Source organism: Oryx dammah, unplaced genomic scaffold, assembly GCF_014754425.2.
Source record: "Oryx dammah isolate SB20612 unplaced genomic scaffold, SCBI_Odam_1.1 HiC_scaffold_11, whole genome shotgun sequence".
Taxonomy (NCBI): Eukaryota; Metazoa; Chordata; class Mammalia; order Artiodactyla; family Bovidae; genus Oryx; species Oryx dammah.
Genome location: NW_024070195.1, coordinates 36458665 through 36482155, shown reverse-complemented (window position 1 = coordinate 36482155; position 23491 = coordinate 36458665). Strand labels below are relative to the sequence as shown.

General features: G+C 47.8%; 1 protein-coding gene across 1 annotated transcript in view; it reads right to left on the bottom strand.

Moving 5' to 3' along the window:
- LRFN2 (leucine rich repeat and fibronectin type III domain containing 2) overlaps positions 1-21394 on the bottom strand; it is a 43239-nt gene extending 21845 nt beyond the window's left edge. The window contains exon 1 of the mRNA XM_040249753.1: positions 19976-21394. Coding sequence (XP_040105687.1) covers positions 19976-21375 — 1400 coding nt within the window. The 5' untranslated portion in view covers positions 21376-21394. The remainder of the gene's footprint in view (positions 1-19975) is intronic.
- Positions 21395-23491: the final 2097 nt, after the last annotated feature.

The following is a 23491-nucleotide window of genomic DNA, read 5'->3' as shown; positions in this document are numbered from 1 at the left end:
ACACCACCAGGACTGCCTGGAAGTTCTTCTATTTGTCTTAACTGAGACCCCTCCCTGAAGCACCCCCCTCTCCTGCCTCTCCTCTAGGTTCCTCCTTATGTGTGCATAGGGGTGGAGGGGGTGGTCTGGTCTGGTTCAGACTCCCCCTGTTTCCTCCTGGTGCTTCTGAGTGACCTGGGTTTGCTAATAGACCAGGTGGCTGGGAAGGAGAGGCTAGACTGTCTGGAAAGGAAATGTGGTCACCAACTTCTATTCTGAACACACCGCCTGTGACCCCGAGACACTTGCCTTGCTCCTCTCCATCCTAACTCATGTCTTGGGAAAGAAAGGAAGGGTCAGGAGCTCTCTGGAGCACAGCCAACCTAGACCTGAATTCTGGCTCTGCCACTTTCAAGCTGGGAGACCTTAGCTGGCTTACTTACCCTCTCTGATCCCAGAGATTCCTACCCTGTTGAAATGGCAACCCACTCCAGTATTCTTGCCTGGAGAATCCCATGGACAGAGGAGCTGGGCGGGCTACAGTCCACGGGGTCGCAAAGAGTCGGACACGACTGAGCGACTGCACTTTCACTAAGCAGTCTTAGGCGTAACAGCTGCCTCCCAGGGGTGGTGTGCATGCTTGGTGTCCTGAGAAGCACAGCAAGCACTCAGATGCTAAGTACGTATTATCAAGGCCTCAAGGTGTAGGCTCCGGAGTCAAATCCCAGGTGGGACACCTTGACCTCTTCGGGCCTCAGTTTTCTCATCAGGATCATAACAGCACCTTCTTCATTGGGATGTTGCAAGAATTAAATGAGTTAATGAATGAACTTAGATGAGTACCTGGCACATAACCGTTTCTCAGAAAGGTAGGTTCTCACTCTATTGTCATGGCTGGAGAAGAGACTGTCCACAACCACTCGGTACTTTTGACCTAACCCCCATCAACTGACTTTGTGACTTATAATTCCACTGACCACTGACCTGAGCAACCAGGCCTCTCCTGGTGGCTCAGATGGTAAAGAATCCGCCTGCAATGCTGGAGACACGGGTTCAATCCCGGGTCAGGAAGATCCCCTGGAGAAGGGCATGGCAACCCACTCCAGTATTCTTGCCTGGAGAGTCCCATGGACAGAGGAGCCTGGCAGGGTACAATCCATGGGGTTGCAGAGTTGGACATGTCTGAGTGACCAAGTACACACACACATATGACCTTCAACCAAGTGCATACAAGGACTTGCAACATAAAAACGTATGTAAAACAAGAGGAGGAAATTTTTAAAATGTTTTATGGCGATCAAAAGTCATTAAGAAGGCTTGAACTTGAGGACCCCAGGATGTTTGTTGTGATGTCCAAACACTGACCTCACTTATAATGCCCACATACCAACCAGGTGGCCACACATCCCTGGGGCCACTTCATCCTGGGAAGAACCCAGGGAGGAGGGCGTGTGGGGGTTTCAGAACATGTGAGGGGAGTGGCTTTGTGGGGCCACCTTGTCTGTGTGGGAGTTGGATCAGAGGAGACCAGGGGGCCTGAGGCTGCCTTCAGATGCGGGGGGGCCTGGCCCATGAGGAACTGCTCCAGTCCACTCTGCTCTGGTCAGGCCGCATCCAGTTGCTGGATCCCACTCATGCAGGAGGGCACGACCTGACATGCATCTGAAGCAAGGGACACAGCCCAGGTCCCTCCTTGCTCCAGGGACAAACACAGCAGTCCTTTACCTACGGTGCCGCCCACATTTCTTCACTGATTGAGCTCCTACTTGACCTTCTGGGTCACCTCCTCCAGGAAGCTTTCTCTGACTTCCCCAGGATCTGCTCTTGCCAAGCCTCACACAGCTTATCACAGCTATGGTATCTGAATCAGTGACTACACAAGTACACAGTCCTTTAATGCCTCCCTCCCTGGGAAATATGAGCTGCAGAAGGGTGAGGGTGTCCTGTGCCCCGCTGTCTTCCCCATGAGTGGCCCAGACCTGGCATCATAAGCAGCAGATGAAAACCTCTAGAATGACTAAAAGTGGAAGGCAGCAGGGAGGGAGGATCTTGAATTTGAAAAAACAAATAGTACTAGGTGAACCAGGAGAATTATCTGCAAAAATTAAATATTATGGAAGAAGAATGAGTTTTATGCCTGATGAGGATGAAAACAGAATCTAAGGCTAGATGGTAGAGAGAGGTGAAGTTTGGGGCCTATAAGGGGAAAAAAAAAACAAAAAACTCTCAACTTAAAGGCACCCCGCAGTGTCTGGGCTCTTGAATAAAAAGGAGGGCAGGTTCTTGTGTCTGGAAGTTATCCCCCATGTGGGGCCAGTCAGCATTCCAAGAAGGTGGTAGGGGTGGGGGTGATGGGTAGGAAGGGTGGTGGGCATTGTTAAGGATTGGTGAAGAAATGAGAAGGCGGGCCTGGATGACCTTGAACTGTCCCCTTTTCACTCTGGACTTTTTTCAGTCTATGGGAGTAGCAAGAACTATGCCCATTTTAAAGACAGAAGAACAGAGTCACAAAAGAGTTTTAAAGAATGAACAACCAAATTAGTCCCAAGACCTTGACTTCCCTCCCTCTCCCTGAACTCTCTCAAGCCCTTAGCAATATGTCCACACAAGGCAACTGGGCCTCGAGGTTTCCTAACGACCCCTTCCTGACTCTCCCTGCCGCCTCCTGCTAGAACCTCCACTGTGGCCTCCATCATGTCTGTATCCTCTGTTTGTCAGTCCCAGAGGACACTGCCTGAGTGAGTATCTCCCAAGACAGATGGAAAGAAACACACCTCTAACGGTGGAATGTCAGACCTCCTGATCTTACACGAAGGCAGTATTTCTGGGTGGGATTCTATTCCTAGGCCCCCTCTAGGAAAGATGAGGGACAATGGAGGGACTCCTTTCCTGACCTCAGGAGGGCGGGCTCCACCCACTCACTTTTGCTGCAGGACCGAAGCTTCTTTCCAGCCTCCCTGCCAGAGGGAAAGGACTGCGGAGCACCGGCCTAGCCAACCTGGGAATTTTCAAAGCCTCCCTGTTCCACACAGACCTTTCTTTGATCGACAATCAAAGCCTGAGGGAAAAGCAGCCTTTGGAAGCAGCCCTTGGCAATGGCTCACACGCAGTGGCATTCTGACGGGTGGTAAAAATATCTCTCTGGTGTTCAGTGCCGGCTGTTGCCACCGTCGCAGTTTCCAAGATCCTGTCTCCGTGCCCAGGGCCTCAGCAGCCTCCCCACCTGTCCACACACACAACCCCCAGAAGCCAGAACACAGGTCACCCAGCCCCTGACCACCGGCCACTCTCAAACCCACAAGGGCCGCCCCAATCGCTGCGGCCAGGCACCAGCAAAAACGCTCTTAAAAGCCACTCGAGAGGGAGATTTAGTCTCAGAAATACTGCAGCACATGCCTAATGAGCTAATTAAACAGGAACATAAATAATTACTCCCCTATCAGAGTGAGAGGACTTGGGGGGTGAGCGCCGGATGCTGACTGGAGGAGCTGGGAGAGTGATGGGTGAGCTGTGATGCTCTGGAGGGGGAGATGGGAAACTCCTCTCTGCCATGCCTGTGGGCTGGGCCTCGGGGAGGTTCCCGAGCCAGGCAGACGCAGCTCCAAGGATTCTGCCAGAAAAAAAAAAAACTCATCTAAGATGCCATTTTGTTTCCTTCCTGAGTATTTCCTGCTCACTCACATCCCCACACCCTGACCTCCCTCCCACTATCATAACAAGCCCAGGAGGGGAAATTTCAGTGGAAGGGGTCCTTCTCCCATTTTATGGATATAGGCATTAAGGAGCAGGAGGGTCTCAAGACATAGCTAAGACTCCAACAACCATGGTGTACCTGGTCTCCCTGCTTCCGCCCCTGCCCGCTGTGGTCTCCAGATTCTGTAGTCAGCCAGAATTGTCTTTCTTAATCACATCATGCCACTCTCCTGTGCTCATCCCCGCGATGACTCTCATCTCATCCCACATAAAGCCCAAGGCCTCACCAAGGCCTGTGAGGCCCTACCTGATCCAGCCGCATCCAATTCTCTGACCTCACTCACTGTCACTCTCTCTCCAGACGCAGTGGAGTCTGGCTGCGTCTCCCAACAGGACAAGGACATCCTACCCCAGGGCCTGTGTCGTTGCTCTTTCTCTCACTGCATTCCGGTCTCCGCTCCAATATCACTCTTTAGAAAGGCCATCTCGGGCCACCCATATAAAACAGCGCTCCCCAGTGCATCCTTACACAACTTATTTCTTTCCTAGTGCACATTTAAAATTTTTCATCCCTCTCCTCCATAAGAAAGTAAGCTCCTTGTAGACCAAGGCTTTGCCTATTTTGTTCTAACCCTATGGTCTTGAGTAGATTCTACCCCAAAGCCGGCACTCAACAAGTCTTTACTGGTTGAATAAATAAAAAACCTAGATACCAAGAGTCAAAGTGCAGTTTGTGCCTAGACCATCCAGTTCCAGATCAGGAGTTTTTCCGTCACAGGTCGTTTCTCCCCTCAGAGCTCCCTAAGGCCAAAAGGAGAAAGCCTGAAATCCGAACAGCTACAAAATCTAGCTTCACCACCTCCAAGCTGGGAAATCTTATAAGTCACGATGCCTTCCTATCCTTCAGAGTCTTCATCCGTCAAATGGCAATGCCATAGGCTTAAAGTACCACGTAAGAGAATGAAAGACACAGCACATTTTTAAAACAATACCTGGAATGTAGTTCAGTTCAGTTCAGTTGCTCAGTCGTGTCCGACTCTTTGTGACCCCATTTATCACAGCACGGAATGCAGTTAGGGCTCAGTAAATACAGCTACTGTGTGTGACACTCCAGGCCACCCACAGTCTACTCTCTTCCATTCTCTCTGAACAAACCTCCTATTGTTTCCATAGACCAGAGGGTATCAAAAAGTGGCCCCGGTTGGACAGCATCAGCACCACGGGGAGGATATGTTAGAATTGTAAATTCTCAGACCCCACTCCAGACCGAATGGGTCAGAAACCCAGGGCGGTAGGGCCCGGCATCGCTGTGCTAACAGTGCTAAGTTTGGTGGGTGATTCTGATGTGTGCTCAAGTTTGAGACCCACTGCGCTAGAGATCAGAGAAAGCGATGGCACGCCACTCCAGTACTCTTGCCTGGAAAATCCCATGGACGGAGGAGCCTGGTAGGCTCCAGTCCATGGGGTCGCTAAGAGTCGGGCACGACTGAGCGACTTCACTTTTACTTTTCACTTTCATGCATTGGAGAAGGAAATGGCAACCCACTCCAGTGTTCTTGCCTGGAGAATCCCAGGGACGGGGAGCCTGGTGGGCTGCTGTCTATGGGGTCGCACAGAGTCGGACACGACTGAAGTGCCTTAGCAGCAGCAGCACTAGAGATAGCGTTTCCACCAAACAAGCCAAGTGTGGTAGACTGAGCTGTTGAACCTATTCCTTCACTTCTCTTTAATTGGGCTTTCTCGGTTGTTCAGTGGTAAAGAATCCACTTGCAATGCAGGAGATACAGGTCTGATCCCTGGGTCAGGAAGATCCCCTGGGTAAAGGAAATGGCAACCCACTCCAGTGTTCTTGCCTGAAGAATCCTATGGACAGAGGAGCCTGGTGGGTTACAGTCCATGGGGTCACAAAAGAGTCAGATATGACTGAGCAACTAAATATCAATAAAATGAAATCTCCACAGTCTTGCCATGGCCTGACCATGGGTGATGTGCACGCCCTGCCCCTTGACTTTGGGCTTGGCCTTGTAACTTGTTTTGCCCCATGAGATTTAGCCTATGTAATGCCAGCAGAGGCTTGATGTTTGCTTCGTCACCTGCCCTCTTCATTTATGCTATCACCATGAGAAAAATATACTCTGGATGACCACTGCCCCCATACCTGGGCTCCAGAACAAAATACGTGGAGAAGATTTAAACCAGACTTGGAGCCTGGAGCCTAGCCCAGCTGAGACCCAGCGAATTCCAACCAATCTGCACACCCACAAGGAAGAACATTCGATAGGCTGTAAGCTACTGAGATTTTGGACTTGTTTGTCATGCAGCATTATTATTGTGGCAGCACTGACTAATACACCAGGGTTTTCAGGGGTCTTGACCAGGCCTGATCATTTCTGCCTTGGCCTCTTTATTATTGGTTCCACCTAAAACAGCTAACCCCTCTGCTCTTCCTTCCAAATCCCACCTACTCCCCAGGACACAGCTTATAGCCCATTCCACCTACTTCCAGAAGCTATGCCCACCCAGCCACAGAATACACCCCTCCCCACCCAGGTTTGTGAATGCACTTCCATTAGCTCATGAAAAAGCTCAAGTAGATCACCTTCACCAGGCAATTCATTTACATTTTCATCTTTTAGGTGGTCAATTACTAAACTGAACAGCCCCCTAACTTAGTATCATCACTAATGAATTGCCTGGTTAGAAGGTTAAGTGTTTAATAGTTCCGAGTGACATTTAATTTCTGAACAGGTACCTTCTTGATAAGGCAGTAGAAGTTGAGTTCTCACATCTGGACCCATACCCACCCCCTCACAGCATCAGCACTGCAGCCACAGCACAAGTGGGAGGCCATCTCTGGAGCCCACCCCAGCTAGAAATAGCTCTCCTTTGTAAATAGTTAATGAGCTTATTCATCCGCGTTGCACGTCTCCGTGGCCCCGCTCTCACCCTGGGCTGGCACATCACAGTCTGTGGTTCTGTGTGATCCTGCTCGCTCACCACCCCTCACCACCTCTGAGGCTCTGAAGATGATGGGCGTTAATTTGACTTCACGTCTGGAGCCCTTCTGTCACCCACAGGGTGCCCACTCTCATCACACACACACTTGCCAGATCATAGGTCTAATTGGCAAAGACTGAGACATCCCCCTCGGCTTCTTTCTCTGTCTCAGCGTCTCTAGAGATGAGAAAAGAGCGCTCACTCACACAGAGCAGAAAAGCAGCCCAGATCATCTCCCTTCCCCAGGCTGGATTCAGCTACACGTGCAGGCTGCTGGCTCCTGGGATGGTGTGGGCAGGTAGATGCCAAGAGATGTGCACCACACTGATGCTTTCACCCATAGAGCTGTCTGGGGCTGCACACGGGCCAGACATCCATCCTCCTCCCCTGACTCCCCAGCAGATCCCTGACTTTATTTGGGAAAGCAACATGCCTGAACAAATAGCCAACTGTCTCAGCCTCTGATGCAGACTGAGGAAATACAACAGATAGAAGTGGGAGTCATGGGGTGCGATTCCTGGGGGACTCTTTCAGTGGCCTGACTCAGGGACTTCTCTGGCAGTTCGATGGTTAAGACTTCACCTTTCAATGCAGGGCTTGTGGGTTCAATCCCTGGTTGCAGAGCTAAGATCCCACATGCCTCCCAGCCAAAAAAAAAAAATACTAACATAAAACAGAAGCAGTATTGTAATAAATTCAATAAAGACTTTCAAAAACTAAATAAATAAAGGGGCTGACTCATCTGAAAGGTTGGTGCCTGTCTTCCTTCATCTGGCTTTCCTGGGAGCAGACTCTAAGACAAAGATTTGAGTGCCAATAGTTTATCTGGGACCAGGACTCTCTTCTTTTGGGGAAGAAGGTCCATACAGGGAAGGTATGTCGCTAAGCAAATTACCATCATGGGCAATCTGGGTTCAGTCGTATCGGGACCCTCTGGGGGACTGCATAGATTATGCTTCAGCTGTCTTTCTTCCCCACCTAGGGGAGGAAACTGGGGTGTTAATCCTCCCTGGCATAGACTGGGGCTGCTTCTGGGGACATCAGCTCTCCTCCACTTCAGCAGCCCTCTCTGTGGGCTGGGCACGCAAGAGGAAGTCCTGGGGGGAAGGGTCAGTGAGCACAGAGGCAGAGAGCCACGTGTTAAAGGTTGTGCAACTTGAGAAGGAGCCTCAGTCCCTGAGGTCCGTGGAACTCCCGTGCCAGCCTTGCGCACCAGCCCTCTGGAATTCCATTACATGACAGAAACAAATCCCCAGTTTGGTCAAACCGCTATAGTCAGATCTTTGCGATAAGAAGCACTTCGCACTATCTGAAGCTGCTCTTCTTCACGCCTTACATCTCTTCCCATTTCACAACACCGTTGGGAGTCACTAGCATCCCCTTTCTGCAGATGAGAAGCCTGAGGCTCAGAGAAGGAAAGGGAGGGGAGATGAGAGCCCACGTCTGGAGTCCCTGATTCTAGCCTCCTGGTATTTATCACTCAGCCTCAGCCAAAGGGCAAGAAAACTGACTCCAGCAACTAAAATGCACAAAGCGCTTTTGTTTCCTAAACGTTTCACATACTTTATCTCTTTGGATATGACCCTGTTTGAAAGAGTTTATATTTCAGTGTTATAGATGAAACAAAGTCTAAGAGAGGTGAGATGATAAAGGCATGGGAGAGCCGGGATGGGAACCCTGGTCTTTTGACTTCTCTCACCAGAAGTTCAGATACCAAAGCCCCAGCTGTGGGATTTATAGCAGCTCACCTCCCAGCAATGCCCACTCCCCAGGCACAAGGGCCCCATGTGGAACACATATCAGAGTCGCTGGGGGAGTTTTAAAAACATGGATGCTTGGGTCCCACCTGAAGCTGGCTTGGGATCTCCTGGAGACAGGATGCAGCTTCCCATGGATTCCAGTGCAAACCAGGCTTGGGGAACACCAGGGTGATGGGAAACCTCAGGTTCGGTGTCAGAATGCCTAGGTTTCACACCTGCCCGACACCCGGTTCTCCTGGAGCTGTTATGAGGCTGAAAGGAGCTGACTCTTTGGTTCTCCCTTCACTACAAAGGGGAAAAGCCACATTCCAGAAGAAAAGCAGGATGGATACACACTGTAATAATTTTACTCCTGTTAATTTTCTCTCTTCAGATATGTCTTCAGACAGAACTTTTTGAGAATAGAGGGAATGACACGTAGAGAATTTAGTCACCTCTGAACTGATGCCCTGAAGGTTTTGCATCTGAGTGGTGTTCATCTTGTGCGGAGCAAGAGGGGCAGGATGAGAAAGTAGTGATGTGATTTGATATGCTCCTGGAAGGCACCCCTGAAAAACATCTCTCCTATGCTGAAATCTGCTCTGGGCTTTGAAATTACACCCTTATTTCACTCTTTTGGGTCTTTCAGAGCTTCCAACTGAACTACAAAGATTTCTGAAAGGGATTATGTCTTACATCTTGATCTCTTAAAACATTATCAGATTGTTTTCCCAGTTTACAGCTCTCTTGGAGTAAGTTTTGAAGAATGGAGCCACAAGAAGAAGCCTAGAGAACAAGGACAGGAAGAGGGGGCTAAGTAGGGAAAGTTGTCAGGCTCCTAATAACAGTAAGTACTGACATGTTTCTGATACTTCATAGCTGACCATGTAAATGCGCTTCCAAATATGTGATCTCATTCAGTTCATGCCACTAGTGGTATAAATATGAGAGTGGCTTAGTGATTTGCCCATGATCCCAGGACTAGTAAATGGTCAAGCTGGGGTGCAAACTCAGGTTCTAGAAGTGCTATATGACTGGCAGTGCATTTGGCCTAGCTTTAAAAAACTACATTTCCCAGCCATCCTTGCAGACAGATATGACCAAAAGAGATAGAAGCAGAAGTTACTGGAGAGAGCACCTCCCCTCCGTTGCCCTCTTATCCTTCTGCTTTTCATCTTTCCCGATGTATAGAAAGGAGATGTGACAGCTGGCACGCCAGCAGCCATTTCTCACCATGAGGAAACCTTAAAGACAGAACCTGTGTGCTGAGGATGGCTGAGCAGAAAGGTGGGAGCTGGGTCCTTGGTGGCCAGGCTGCCCAGAAACCCAGACTAAACTCCCTTCCACTGACTTCTTTTACACAAGAGACATAAACCCTTATGAATTTAAATCTCTTTTGGTTGAGTTTTCTGTTCATCCTAATTGCTATGGCTAGGCCTTAGAAATGTGAGGAAAGCAACTAAAACTGGAAGAGATAATCTCAGCAGCCTCCCAGTGAATTACCCCATCCTTCTGAGAAAAAGAAGTCACAGTTGGTGTCCTTCAGCCCAAGTCTCCAGCCTTAAGGAAAACTCCTTGGGATATTAGTGAGAAGTTTCACACAGCATGTACCTGGCATTGGATGTGGGCATGATATTTCTAGTCTTTGCTTTGTGGAACCTTGGGAAATCTCCTCAATTCATTAAAGACTCAGTTTCCTGAGCTATAAAATGGGTATAATATTTGTCTTGGCCATCCCTGCTTGTTGATGTCAGATTTCAATAGTCAAACAGTGTAAAAAAATATAAAATCCAAGGCAGGCTGATTTTGGCTCTAACCAAGGAGTTCCCGGGAATCTTTCTGCCCTAGTCACCCCAACTTTCTCCTTTACACATTTTTTTCCCTGACAGTGGGGTCCAATCCAACCTTTCAGTAGAAGCTGAGATGTCTGTGGAGGCAGCTGAGTCAAAGAACCCTCTCCCTGCATAGATGGGAGCTCTTACATCTGGTGTGACCCTCCCTGGCTTCCCTGGTGGCTCAGATGGTAAAGAATCTGCCTGCAATGCAGGAGACCGGTTCAGTCCCTGGATTGGGAAGATTCCCTGGAGAAGGGAATGACTATGCACTCTAGTATTCTTACCTAGAGAATTCCACGGACAGAGACACCTGGTGGGCTATAGACCATGGGGTCACAAAAAGTTGGACACGACTGAGTGACTAACACTGTAGGGAGCATCCTCCCCAGAAGTTTCTCCCCATATCCACAGGATCGTAGGTTCATTAGTAAATTTCCCTCTACCCTTTTGTGGAGTTCCAATTTGCTGCATTTTCATGGGGTAGGGGGCAGGGGCAATCTCCACTGGGGTATTGATTCAAAATGATGGAGTAGGCAGATTGAATCTGCCTTATTTTTTTCCCTAGATGGGAGACAGACCAACAGTAACAATAATAATAATAAAATGCCCCACTCTAGCCCTGCAAAACTCAATAAGGTGAGTTCAAGGTGGGGATTATGTCATGGAGGAATATGATACAGGAAGTTCAGTTCAGTTCAGTCGCTCAGTCGTGTCCGACTCTGCAACCCCATGAATCGCAGCATGCCAGGCCTCCCTGTCCATCACCAACTCCCGGAGTTCACTCAGATTCATGTCCATCGAGTCAGTGATGCCATCCAGCCATCTCATCCTCTGTTGTCCCCTTCTCCTCCCCAATCCCTCCCAGCATCAAAGTCTTTTCCAATGAGTCAACTCTTCGCATGAGGTGGCCAAAGTACTGGAGTTTTAGCTTTAGCATCATTCCTTCCAAAGAAATCCCAAGGTTGATCTCCTTAAGAATGGACTGGTTGGATCTCCTCGCAGTCCAAGGGACTCTCAAGAGTCTTCTCCAACACCACAGTTCAGAAGCATCAATTCTTCGGTGCTCAGCCTTCTTCACAGTCCAACTCTCACATCCATAGGTTAAAGATAAAGTTGCAGCAGGTCATAGAATGGCTACTATCTTCCACCACCTTCAGGGTCTCTTGCCTCATAAGCCCTCACTTTTGCTATGTGGAGATGATGACAGCAGAATAAGTCTCACGAAGACAAGGCTGCATCCTGGCTAATTCCATGCTGTGCTTTAGAAGTACGCTGGCTGTTCCCCTGGCCCTCCCGGGGGCTGTTCCAACATCACGCCTGGTGACAGATGTTCTTGATGACTCTTAGAGACAAGTGTTTGCAAATGTCACTTGGGCTGATAATAACATGCGGGACACTTCACCTACCAGGTCATACCAGGGATGGGGCACAGCTGGGATGGACTGTTGCTCTCTCCTTGGGGAGGGGAGGCCCCCTTCTTTCTGACTCCCCTCTCCCAGCCTTCTTCCCCTCATTGACTCCCCCGCCTCTGACACTGCCCCCATGAACACTAGTCACTTTCTGAAAGAGCAGGCCCTGGGGCTGACAGATGCAGGAGTCAGTCTTCTCCAGCCACATGGTCCCACTTGTGGACTGTCTGTGTCTAGTATGACCCAGAGCTGCCTGCAGGGCTCAGTTGTGGGTACTCAGGGAAGGCAAATGCCTTGGGAGGTCAGCAAAAACCCTTAGATAATTAGAGAGCTAATCATCTGATAATTTAAGAAAAACAAGACACTATTTCACAGCCAAATTCAAATCCTGAGTTATCCATGGTTTGGGATTAACCAGGCCTCTGCTTCCCCTTCCTGGTGTGTAGATTGTTGTTGTTTGTCACTAATCAGTCACTAATCGTATCTCTTTTTCAACCCCGTGGATGATAGCCCACCAGGATTCTCTGTCCATTGGATTTCCCAGGCAAATCAACTGGTGTAGATTGCCATTTTCTTTCCCAGGGGATCTTCCTGACTCAGGGATCAAACCCGCATTTCCTGAACTGCAAGAAGATTCTTTACTGCTGAGCCCTGAATTGCAAGCAGATTCTTTACTGCTGAGCTACCAAGGAAGCCTGGGTATATAGACTAGAACCTGGTGGTTCACACACAGTTCTCAGCTCCCAGGGTTTCTGCAGGCCCATGGTGTCAGTCAGTGGTCACCTGTCAATGACATGTCCAATCTGGCTGGACAATTAAGCCTCCACCAAGGTCCCTGTCTGCAACCTCAGGCCCTGGGCTTAGACCCCTATGAGACAGAGCACCCTAATCCTGGGAGGCAAGATGTCATGGGGCCCCAATTGGCAAAAGCAGGTGGATTTAGCAACTGTGGTAAATTGTCTTGATCATGGGATAATAAGCCTTAAACAGAGTCACAGACCATCAGGGTGGGATCGTTTAAGTCAAATGTTACAGTCAGGCTGCCCACTGGGCATCCCTGGTGTGGAATCAGCTTGAATCATCCTGGTATGGGCAGCTGGCTACCTTGTGTCAGCTCTTGTTTTGTGTGCTGTCGGGCAGCCCTGATGTTCACTTCCATTCTGTTCAGTTCACCAGATATTGACCCACTAGCTGTCATGGGCCAGGTCTCGCTAGGAGTGGGGGATACGGAGATGAGTATGCCTGAGTGGCACATGTTAGAGAGGAAGAAAGATACAAGCCAAGTCATTCTGCAGCCAGATGGAGAGCAACGAGAGAGGTATGTACAGGTGCTGCTATTGGAATTTTTTTGTTGTAATGGGCCAATGCCTGCTTCAGAGTGTGTTTTTGTGTGTATGTGTGTTCTCTTCTACTCATACGTTCTGTGAATAAATTAAAGGATATATGGCTTCTTTCCCAAATCCTGTCATCACCAACCTCTGCCCATCTCACAAGATTCTAGAACCCCATTCTCATCAGTGGACCTCTGGATATATTGCCACTGGTGAAGATGATCTCTGAAGACTGTGTCTTCCTGTAGTAAATGTGTTACAGCTCTGCTTTGACCAGCTGAAAATGACTCAGTAGTTAAAACTGCAACCTCCCATGATCTCAGCACTTGACTTCTGTTAACACAGCCCCCAATTACAGGAGTCTTTGGCAGCTCCATCACTTTTCAGCCACAACATCCTTGAGATCAGCTAAAACTCTGAGCTGATGCCACACAAAACTCCCATCAAACCAGATTTTCTTCATCTTGAACTATGGCAGCTGAGTTTTTGAACCGAAAAGAATACATGTTTTCTGTGTCATTATCCATGTCAATAAGAAAATATTCTGAGCAGCGCAGAATGGGGCAGGTGTGGAGGTACAAGCCAGAGGCTTTCTCGCATGTGCACAGCAATTTGGTAAGCAATCTGGTCCCAGAGCACTGGGCTGAGCTCTCTGTGCTGTGTGGCAGTTTCCCACTAGCTGTCTATCTACACACGTTAGTGTATATGGTGTCAGTGAGGGTGGGGTGGGAGGGAGGCTCACGGGGGGCGGGGAACATATGTATACTTACAGGCGACTCACCCTGTTGCATGGCAGAAACTGACACAACATTTCAAGGCCATTATTCTCCAATTAAAATGAAATTTTTGGAAAAAAGGAACTAAAAAATAATCTGGTTGACCAGTTACAAGTTCACTTCACAGTTTACACATCTCCATTTTGGCCCAAACTCACGGTGGGGTTTTTGTCAACTGTCCTTTACAGTTGTGATGCACTCTGTTTTCTCAGCCCCTGGAAATCCGCTAGAATGTTTTCCAACAGCATCTATCACCCCAGAGGTTCTGGTCCACCTTCCCCCATGGAGACGCATGGGGATAAATGGGTCTCGTGGAGAGAATCTCATGTCAGGAGGGATGTCACTGGAAAGGGCTGTCCTTGTGAATGACGAGGGAGGCAGACGAAAGAACTACTGGGTCACAAAATAGTGAATATAACATAAGAAAGACTCACAGATATAGAGAACAAACTAGCGGTTATACCAGTTGGGCGGAGGGGCAAGATTGGGATAGGGGATTAAGAAGATTAAAGATTTAAAGATGAAGAATAATTTAAACTATTACGTTTAAAATAAATAAGCTACAACGATGCATTGTACAACGCAGGGAATATAGCCAGTATTTTGCAGGAGGTATAAATGGAATATAACCTTTAAAAACTGTGAATCACTATGTTGTACATATGTAAATTATGTACATCAACTATACTTCAATTAAAACATGAAAAAGAAAAAGAACTGGGTCACAGTGTCCCCTGAAGACAACTCAATACCTAGGCATGATTTGGCCCCTAGGGAGTCCTTGTGGGGTTCTGGCAATTGGCATTCTTTGTCAAGGGCTTACAGCCATCTGTTGAGCAATCCTTTCTGGAATTTGGAATGTCCATGCCCAGCCTAGCATCCTATGTTTTATATGAGTCTAGTCTTCAAAAGCAGAATATCTGCGCTTTTCCCATCTTGGGCACTCCTCTTTCTGTCCCTGCTGTCTCAAGCTCACTCCCACGGGCTTGGAACCTTGGCTTGTATCCTCTAGTCCTGGGATGTGACCCTTGGGGTCTGGGGACCAGAACAAACACAGGGCGGTATGACGTGTCTCTGTTGGCCTTGGGTCCCTCCCTGAGTATTGGTCTTGCCCTTTCCACATGGCCTGGATTCAAGTTCTGACTCTGAAACCTTGAGACAGTTTCTTATATGAGAAGTGGAATAACGGTAGTTCTCAACCCCCGGGGTTTTGGAAAAACTGTTGAGTTCATGTGTATAAAGTCCTCAGAATAGTGCCTGGTTCAAAGAAGCTCTTGATGCAAATTTGTACCATTATTGCTGTGGCTGTTCTTGCCGGGGAAAGGGAGGCAATTTGGAAACTGGCTTTGCCTGCTGCTCTTGTCTAGTCTTCCTGCAGCCTCCTTCTCAGCCAGCAGGTTTGTCCTTCCTGTGACAAACATGGATTAGAAGCCCTGCCACGAGCATCTCTGTATCGGATATTGTTGTTGTTGCCTAGTCACTCAGTCCTGTCCGACTCTTTGCGACTCCATGGACTGCAGAACGCCAGGTTTTCCTGTCCTTCACCATCTCCCAAAGTTTGCTCAAACTCATGTCCATTGAGTCAGTGATTCCATCGAACCATCTCCTCCTCTGTCGTCCCCTTCTCCTCCTGCTTTTAACCTTACCCAGCATCAGGGTCTTTTCCAATGAGTCGGCTCTTCCCATTAGGCGGCCAAAGTATTGGAATTTCAGCTTCACCATCAGTCCTTCCAATGAACATTCAGGGTTGATTTCCTTTAGGATTACTAGTTTGAGCTCCTTGTTGTCCAAGAGACTCTCAGGAGTCTTCTTTAGCACCACAGTTTGAAAGCTTCAATTCTTTGGTGCTCAGTCTTCTTTATGGTCCAACTCTCACATCCATACATGATTACTGGAAAAACCATAGCTTTGACTACACGGACCTTTGTCAGCAAAGTGATGTCTCTGCTTTTTGACATGCTGTCTAGGTTTGTCAGAGCTTTCTTCCAAGGAGCAAGTGTCTTTTAAATTCATGGCTGCAGTCACCATCCACAGTGATTCTGGAGTCTAAGAAAATAAAATCTGTCACTGTTTCCACTTTTTCCCCATCTATTTGCCATGCAGTGATGGGACTGGATGCCATGATCCTAGTTTTTTGAGTGCTGTCATACTCATCTTCGGGTAGAAACCTTTCTGCCCCTCTTGTGAACACGTCACTGTTGAAGGCTGAGCATATCAGAGCCACTGTGCAGCCTGGTTGGTGTCTCTTCTTTCCTGTGGGGACAGTTTGCTTTCTAAAAACCTACTGCTCTTCCTTGGAGTCTCCTATTTGTCCTAACAGCCAGTTGTACTGTAAGGACGAAGGCAGAATGGCCACGGTGGCTGAATTTCGGAACTGAAGTCAGGGGCGCAACCTTGGGAGAATTTAATTCTCTTGGTCTTTTATACTTCCTGGTATGTCCAGGAGAATGAAATGAGATACTTACTTCTTGGAAAGCTACGTGTAAAACCCACAGTAAGCTGGCAAAAATGCTGTCTAGTGATTGCCATTACTATTAACTGGCTAAAGACGCACACTGGCCTTTTCCTTTAAATTTTGGAAATCTGGCCTCTTAAAGATTGAGCTGTGTATCTAACCTTCCTCTTCCCTTTGCCCCCCAGGATAGCAGACAAGATAATGGTCTCACTCTCACCATTACTGTTACTCCTACCCCTATTGCTAATAACAACAACAATAATCACTTGTATTGCCTGAACACTTACTACGTACCTGCATGATTCAGAAAGCTTTCCATGATGTTTCTCTTCTAATCTTCAAGACCTCAATAAGGGGAAGTCAGCACTGTTATCTGCATTTTTCCCTTAAGCTTCCCGATGCTTCCATTTACTTTCCTTTATTGCACTTTGTTTATTACGCTTGGCAAATGCTGTATTTTTTACAAATTGAAGATTTGAGGCCATGCTGCATTGAAGAAGTCTATAGGTGATGTTTTTCTAACAGCATTTTCTCACTTCATGTCTCTGTGTCACACTTTGGTAATTCTCTCACAATTTCAAATTTTTTTCATTATTATTGTATTTGTTATGGTGTCCGTGACCAGTGATCTTTGGTGTTACTACTATGATTCTCTGAAGGCTCAGATGATGGTTGGCATTTTTTAGCATTAAGGTATTTTTTAATTAAAGTATGTACATTGTTTTTTTAGACATAATGTTATTGCACATTTAATAGACTGCAGTATAGTGGCAGCATAACTTTTATATGCACTGGGAAACCAAACAATTGATGTGGCTTGCTTTATTGCAATATATGCTTTATTGCCATGGTCTGGAACCCAATCCAAATTATCTCCAAAGTCTGCCTATATTTCTATTTATAAAGCTAGGGTCTCCAAGATCTCAGTCACCAAATAAAAGTGGTTTGAATTCAGCTTTGAGTGACTTCAGAAGCATAACTCCTACCCCTCTTGGGGTCCTCCCAGGATTTCTGAGATGCCCCAGGGAGGGGCTCCATCTTGGCAGTCTCGGCTTTTTGCCACCTTGATGCCAGCATCTCTTCCCTTGCAAACTGCATTTCCTTTCATCCTATGCCTGTGTAGGCCTCAGAGCTGATAGCTTTTCGCCTTTACACTTTATATCAAAGTCAAAACCATATAATAAATTCACAAGTGAAGCAATATACTTATTTTCAAAAGGTCAACCTCACATGCTATCAAAGAAATGCAAATTAAAACAAATTCCATTTTTCACCTATGAGATTGGCAAAAATGAAAGTAATTATATATCTATAATTGGCAAGGGTGTGGTCAAAATGGGTACCTCTCACTGGTGAGAGGATAACTAAATGTTTATATGCAATGTATAAAGATCATTATTTACCTATGAAACCAGTGAATCAACCCCTAGGAAAATAGGCTAAGGAAATCACTGAAGTTTTGCATAACTATATTTATGTAAAAAGATATATCCATCGCTGCTTTACTGCTTTTTTTGCTTTTAATACTGAAAAATAGAAACAGCCTAAATGTCCAAAAATAAAAGATTGATTAAATAAATTATGTTATAGCCAAATGAAAAAATTTTAATATCGTGAGATCTAAGCAAGGTACAATGTTGAGTGGAAAGAATTAAGAAACAAAAGGACATATTAGATTGATCATGAGTATTGTTTTAAACTGAAATAAAACTTAGAGACCAAATGCTCTGGCTAACTGTGAGTGGTGGGATTACAGGCAATTTTTCTCTATCTCTTTATCATTTTGTCAATGTTCCAAATTTTCTACAAAGACTTACTTTTGTAAGCAGAAAAATACATATGTATATTATTTAATTTCACATGTATGTCACATATATAACAATATGTATTATTTAATTTCATATATATATATATATATATATATATATATATATGAATGCATATACTTCAGTTAAGTTCTACTGCTGTTTTCATTATATCCTGAGAAGGAAACTGCCCCCCAGACAAGCCACATATGTGATGCAAGGAAGGGAAGTTCCTTGGCTCCACCAGGGTCCACGGTGTTCCCACCCTCCATCTCATGAACTTCATTTGGTGAATAAATGCCTTTCTTCATCCACACCTTCCCATCCAGAGACCTATTCATCAGGTGAGAAAGTCAGAGCTGGAAGAAACCTCATCAATGGATCAAGGTTCTTGAGCTCTCTTGCACCATGGACCTTTCAGCTGTCTGGTAAAGTCTATGGGATCCCTTTTCAGAATAATCATTTTGAATGCATAAGATAAAACACACAGGATTTCAAAAGACACCATACATTCCTTGAGCTGTAAGACTCTAAAGCACATCTGTCATGTTTAACATAAGCCAGAATCTGGCTGCAAAGGAAACACACCTGTGGTCAGACCCTGACCCTTCAGCTTGGATTCATCATCTGATGGAGCCTTCCTTCTGAACAACTTAAGCAGTTCTGTTGCAGCTTTTGAGTCTTCACCTCCCTTCTACCAGCCTAAGAAATGACCCTTTGATCCTCACAGCAGATCAACAAAGTCAACACTATTGTCTCCATTTTACAGATGAAAAGACTGACACCTGGAGAAGTCAGGACAGCTGGGCAGGATGACCTAATATCCACTGGCTCACATGACCTGCTCTGGTTAATCAGAGCTCATCCAGGACTTTGGCGGAACAACTGGGACAGGGAGGCTCTTCTAGGGCTGCCCAGAGGAAAGAGGTGTGTGACGGTGAAGGCAAACCCAGAAGAAAACAAAACTTAGGGAAGCAAAGAAACTGAGTGCAGGATGCTTGTGGGCCCTTTGATCTAGCTGGGTCTGAGGCAGGATGCTGAGTTTCAGTTACGTGAACCAACATGTTACCTCTTCCTTTTTCTTCTTCAGCCAGTGTGGGCTTCCCTGGTGGGTCTCACAGTAAACAATCTGCCTGCAGTGCAGAAGACTCAGGTTTGATCCCTTGGTTGGAAAGATCCCCTGGTGAAGGGAATGGCTATCCACTCCAGTATTCTTGGAGAATTCCAAGGACAGAGGAGTCTGGTGGCTACAGTCCATGGGGTTGCAAAGACCTGGACACAACTGAGCAACTCACAGTTTCACTTTCACCAGCAGACTAACTCAGGCGTGGATTATCCCCATTTTACAGATGAGGAAAACTGAGGCAGGGCAAGAGAATTAAATGATTAGCAAATGGCAGAGTGATGATCTGAATTCTACACTTCCTGACCTTACCCACGACTGCCTATGAATCTAGGTGAAAGCCAGATTCATCGTTCGTTGGAGGAGTCAGATCCTCTGGCCAAGAGATCTGCTTATTGTTATTGTGTGTCCTCCATCTAAGGCTCAAATGTGGCTGATTCATGTTGGTTGATGTATGACAAAACCATCACAATATTGTAAAATAATTATCCTCCAATTAAAATAAATTAATTAATTTTTAAAAAAAGAAGAAAACTCGGAGCTCGTAGTCGTTGAGACCACCTAGCACGGCCAGACCTCTGAGAGGCACCGTCCTCCCACATACACATCTCTTCAGGCCGCCCGTGTAGGGCACCCTCTCCTTAAACTTGTACATAATGTTCATTCTATTTCCTCTCACCTGCACAAATGGCACAGTTTGTCCCTGGAATCGCACAAACACCTCTAGCGGGTGGGGGTGGGGGCGGCATAGGTAGGAACAGCTCTAAACCCTCCCCATCACTTCCTCCAGGCCCATCTGGACACTTCCCTACCTTGCGGCAGTCCCGGCTCACCTGTAAATCAGTACCTCATCGTCGGAGCAGTTGTACTGCAGCTGGTACATTTTCACCCGCGGGGCAGACTTGCTGACCGACCACTTGACCAGGGCCGAGGTGGTGGTCACGTCGGACACCAGCACAGCCCGATCCGGGGGGCTTTTGGGAGGCTCCCCGGCCCCACTTCCTCCACCTCCGCGGCTGGTCTTGCTGGAGCCGGTGATGTCGGAGAGGCGGGACTTGGGGGGCGCCGCCCGGCTGGTGCTGTTGCTGAGGTGCGGCAGCTGGACGATGGAGACCTCCACCGTGGCCGTGGCCTCCCCGGCGGCGTTGGCGGCGATGCAGGTGAAGGCGCCGCTGTCCTGAGACGTGGTGATGAGAATGTCCAGGGTGCCGTTGTCATACACGGCGGTCCTGGAGGAGTTCCCCACCAGGCGGTCATCGGGGGCCACCCAGTGGATGAGGGGGCTGGGGTCCCCGATGGCCTTGCACTTGAGCGTGGCTGCCTGGCCCTCCAGGACAAGCAGCTTGTGCGTGTGCTGGGTGATGAGCGGCGGTTCGCACACAAACTCCTCCTCGCGAACGTGCCAGAAGTAGCGGCCCTTGAGGCTCCCCGGGGAGCCGCACGTCTCCAGGTCGTCGTCCCGCTCCAGCCTGCGGAGCCAGAGAAGCTCGCAGTTACAGTGCAGCGGGTTGCCCCCGAAGCTAAAGGACAGGGGTGGGGCGAAGGGCGTGGCGGTTAGAGCCGAGGCCTGGGAGCGGGCGAAGATGGGGTCCGGGGGCAGCTTCTGCAGCCGGTTGGAGGTGAGGTCCAGGCGGGCCAGTTTCTGCAGGTCGGCGAAGGTGCCCTCGGCGATGTGGTCCAGCAGGTTGTGGTCGAGGCTCAGCTGGTGCAGGTTGATCATGCGGCGCACAGAGCCCCAGGGCAGCCCGTGGAGGTTGTTGTAGGAGAGGTCCAAGTCCTCCAGCGTCAGCAGGAAGTCCTCGAAGGCCTCGTCCGCGATGCCGCCCAGCTGGTTGTTGTTCACGATGAGGTGCTGCAGGTTGGCCAGGCCCCGCAGCGTGTCCTCCGCTAGGCGGGGCAGCCGGTTGCTGTCGAGGTGCAGGGAGCGCAGGCTCTCCAGGTCCAGGAAGGAGAAGGGCTGGATGTGACTGATGGTGTTCCTGGACAGGGTCAGGTCCACCAGCCCCGTCATATTGGCGAAGTCCTGGCGGCCAATGTGGGCGATGAAATTGCCGCCCAGACGCAGCTCCACTGTCCGCCGATCGATGTCTGGCGGCACGAAGAGCAGCCCCTTGGAGGGGCACAGGGTCCCCAGTGACTCCGACAGGTTCTGACAGACGCAGTACTTGGGACAGGCGTCGACCACAGCAAACGCCATGCCAAATGCCAGCAGGCCACCAAGCAGGGTCTCCATGGTCTGGTCACTCAGGCCGTGGTGCCTGGAAGGGAGGGACACAAGGTCAGGGTCGGGAGGCGACTTCCTAACGCCCTCTCCTGCAGCACCCTCTCTCACACCTACTGGCTGCCCTAGGGAGCAGTGGAGAATGGCATCAGCTCATGCAGGAGTGATCTCTTCTAGCAATCCTGCTGATAACGGTTCTAATGTTTCGTTTTTCCTTAGCGCTTATCGCCTTGGAACAGCCTACTTGATTTACTTATTAATTATGTTTATGGAATATTTTCTATCTCCCCAACTGGAATGTCCGTTCCAGGAGGGCAGGCACTTTTATCTGTTCTGTTCATTGCTCTAATCACTTCCCAGGTGGCCCAGTGGTAAAGAATCTGCCTGCCAATGCAGGAGACACAGGTTCAATGCCTGGGTTGGGAAGATCCCCTTGAGATGGAAATGGCAGCCCACTCCAATATTCTTGCCTGGGGAGATCCCATGGACAGGGGAGCCTGGCGGGCTGCAGTCCTCGGGGATCACAAAGAGTCGGACACGACTTGGTGACTAAACAACAACGCTGCGTCTAGCACAGTGCTTGGAACACAGTAGGTGCTCAATACCTGCTGGATGCATGGATGGATGGATACTTCCATACCAGTGGTTTGTCTAGTAATCTTTGGACTTGAAACATACATTATAGCAGCCTTTTGAAGCGGTTTTGCCTTCTTAACTGGATTAGGCTCACTGCGAAATCAGATCAGACCAGCATTCCCTAAGAACAAGAAGGCAGACAAGGAGAGAGCTGTCCCTGGGAGTCGCCAGGGTAAGTGGGGAGCTGGCTTTGGATAAATTCTTTATCATGGAGAATCCACAGAGTGGGTAAGTCTCTGGGAGCTTAGGGGAGTGAAGAAGGGGGTGGGATGGGAAACCAAGGCACAGACTTTTGAGCACTCAGTATGTACTGGTCCCCTGCCCAGATCTTCGTATACATCACCTCATCTGGGCTTTGGGAGCACCCTCCACAGGGAAGGACTTCTCAGTGTATATAGATGAGGACTTGTCTGCAGCCTAACAACCTCCTTCAGGTCCTTATGAAAAAGTCACTTTCTCACTGAGGCCTTACCCTCTGTGCACATCCCTCTTCCTTTCTCTGCTTTCTCCTTGGAATTGATCACTATCTACCTTACTGTATATTTCATCTATTTGTCTTGTTATTGTTTGTCTTCTTAAATGACAACAAAGCTCCAAACAGTTGGGACTTGTTTTTAATTCACCACTGAATAAAAGGCCCAAAGCACCGCCTGGCACATAGAACGTGCTTTTGCAAGAATGGCTATCCAGGGAAGGAAGGGATGGGGCTTTGGTTCAGGTCTTTGAACCTTAGAATCTTATACTTTTCTCACTATTCCATGTTGCATGCAGTGTGTCTCTATTTATGTGGTGCTAAAAACATCCACCGAGCTGGACTTTTGGAACATTATCCACACTGGTTTTGTTGCATCGCACAGACCAGCACCTCTCAATTTGCCTTCTAGGAGTGTGAATTGGGTTCTACAGGAAGACTCCTAAGGCCAGTGAATTGGAAAGCACAGTCCTCTCTTACTCTTGCGAAAGCTCTCTACGCACTAGCAAGTTCAGAAGGGTTGAGAAATTCTGTGACAGTAAAGAAATTTGGATTAATGTTTAATTCCGTGTGGCTTCTTTTTTTAGTTAAATATACTCCTTTTTTGCATAACAACTATTAATATCTTGAGAAAGCAGAGCTCCATTGCTCCGTTTGAGGAGCACAGATGCAGACAACTAGCTGATACAAAAAAAACAAAAAAACAAGATATATAGTAAATTTTAAAACCCATTCTAAATTAATTTAGAATAATTAACATATTTGTCAGAGTCTATCTTCTATGAAATATGAGACATCTCTTTATATAGCAAGACTTTTTTTTACATCTCAGTAAATATTTATGGTTTTCTAAAAAAAATGCTTTGTAAATAAAAAAACCTATTCCAATTGAATATTTCTTTACTGTGAAGATTTGAATTCCGTCATTGTATCTCTTTAAAGGTAAATCTCCCACCTGAGATCCTTTAGGGCTAGAAACTTACTTTACATTTCATCTGTAGGATTATTCCTGAATAACAC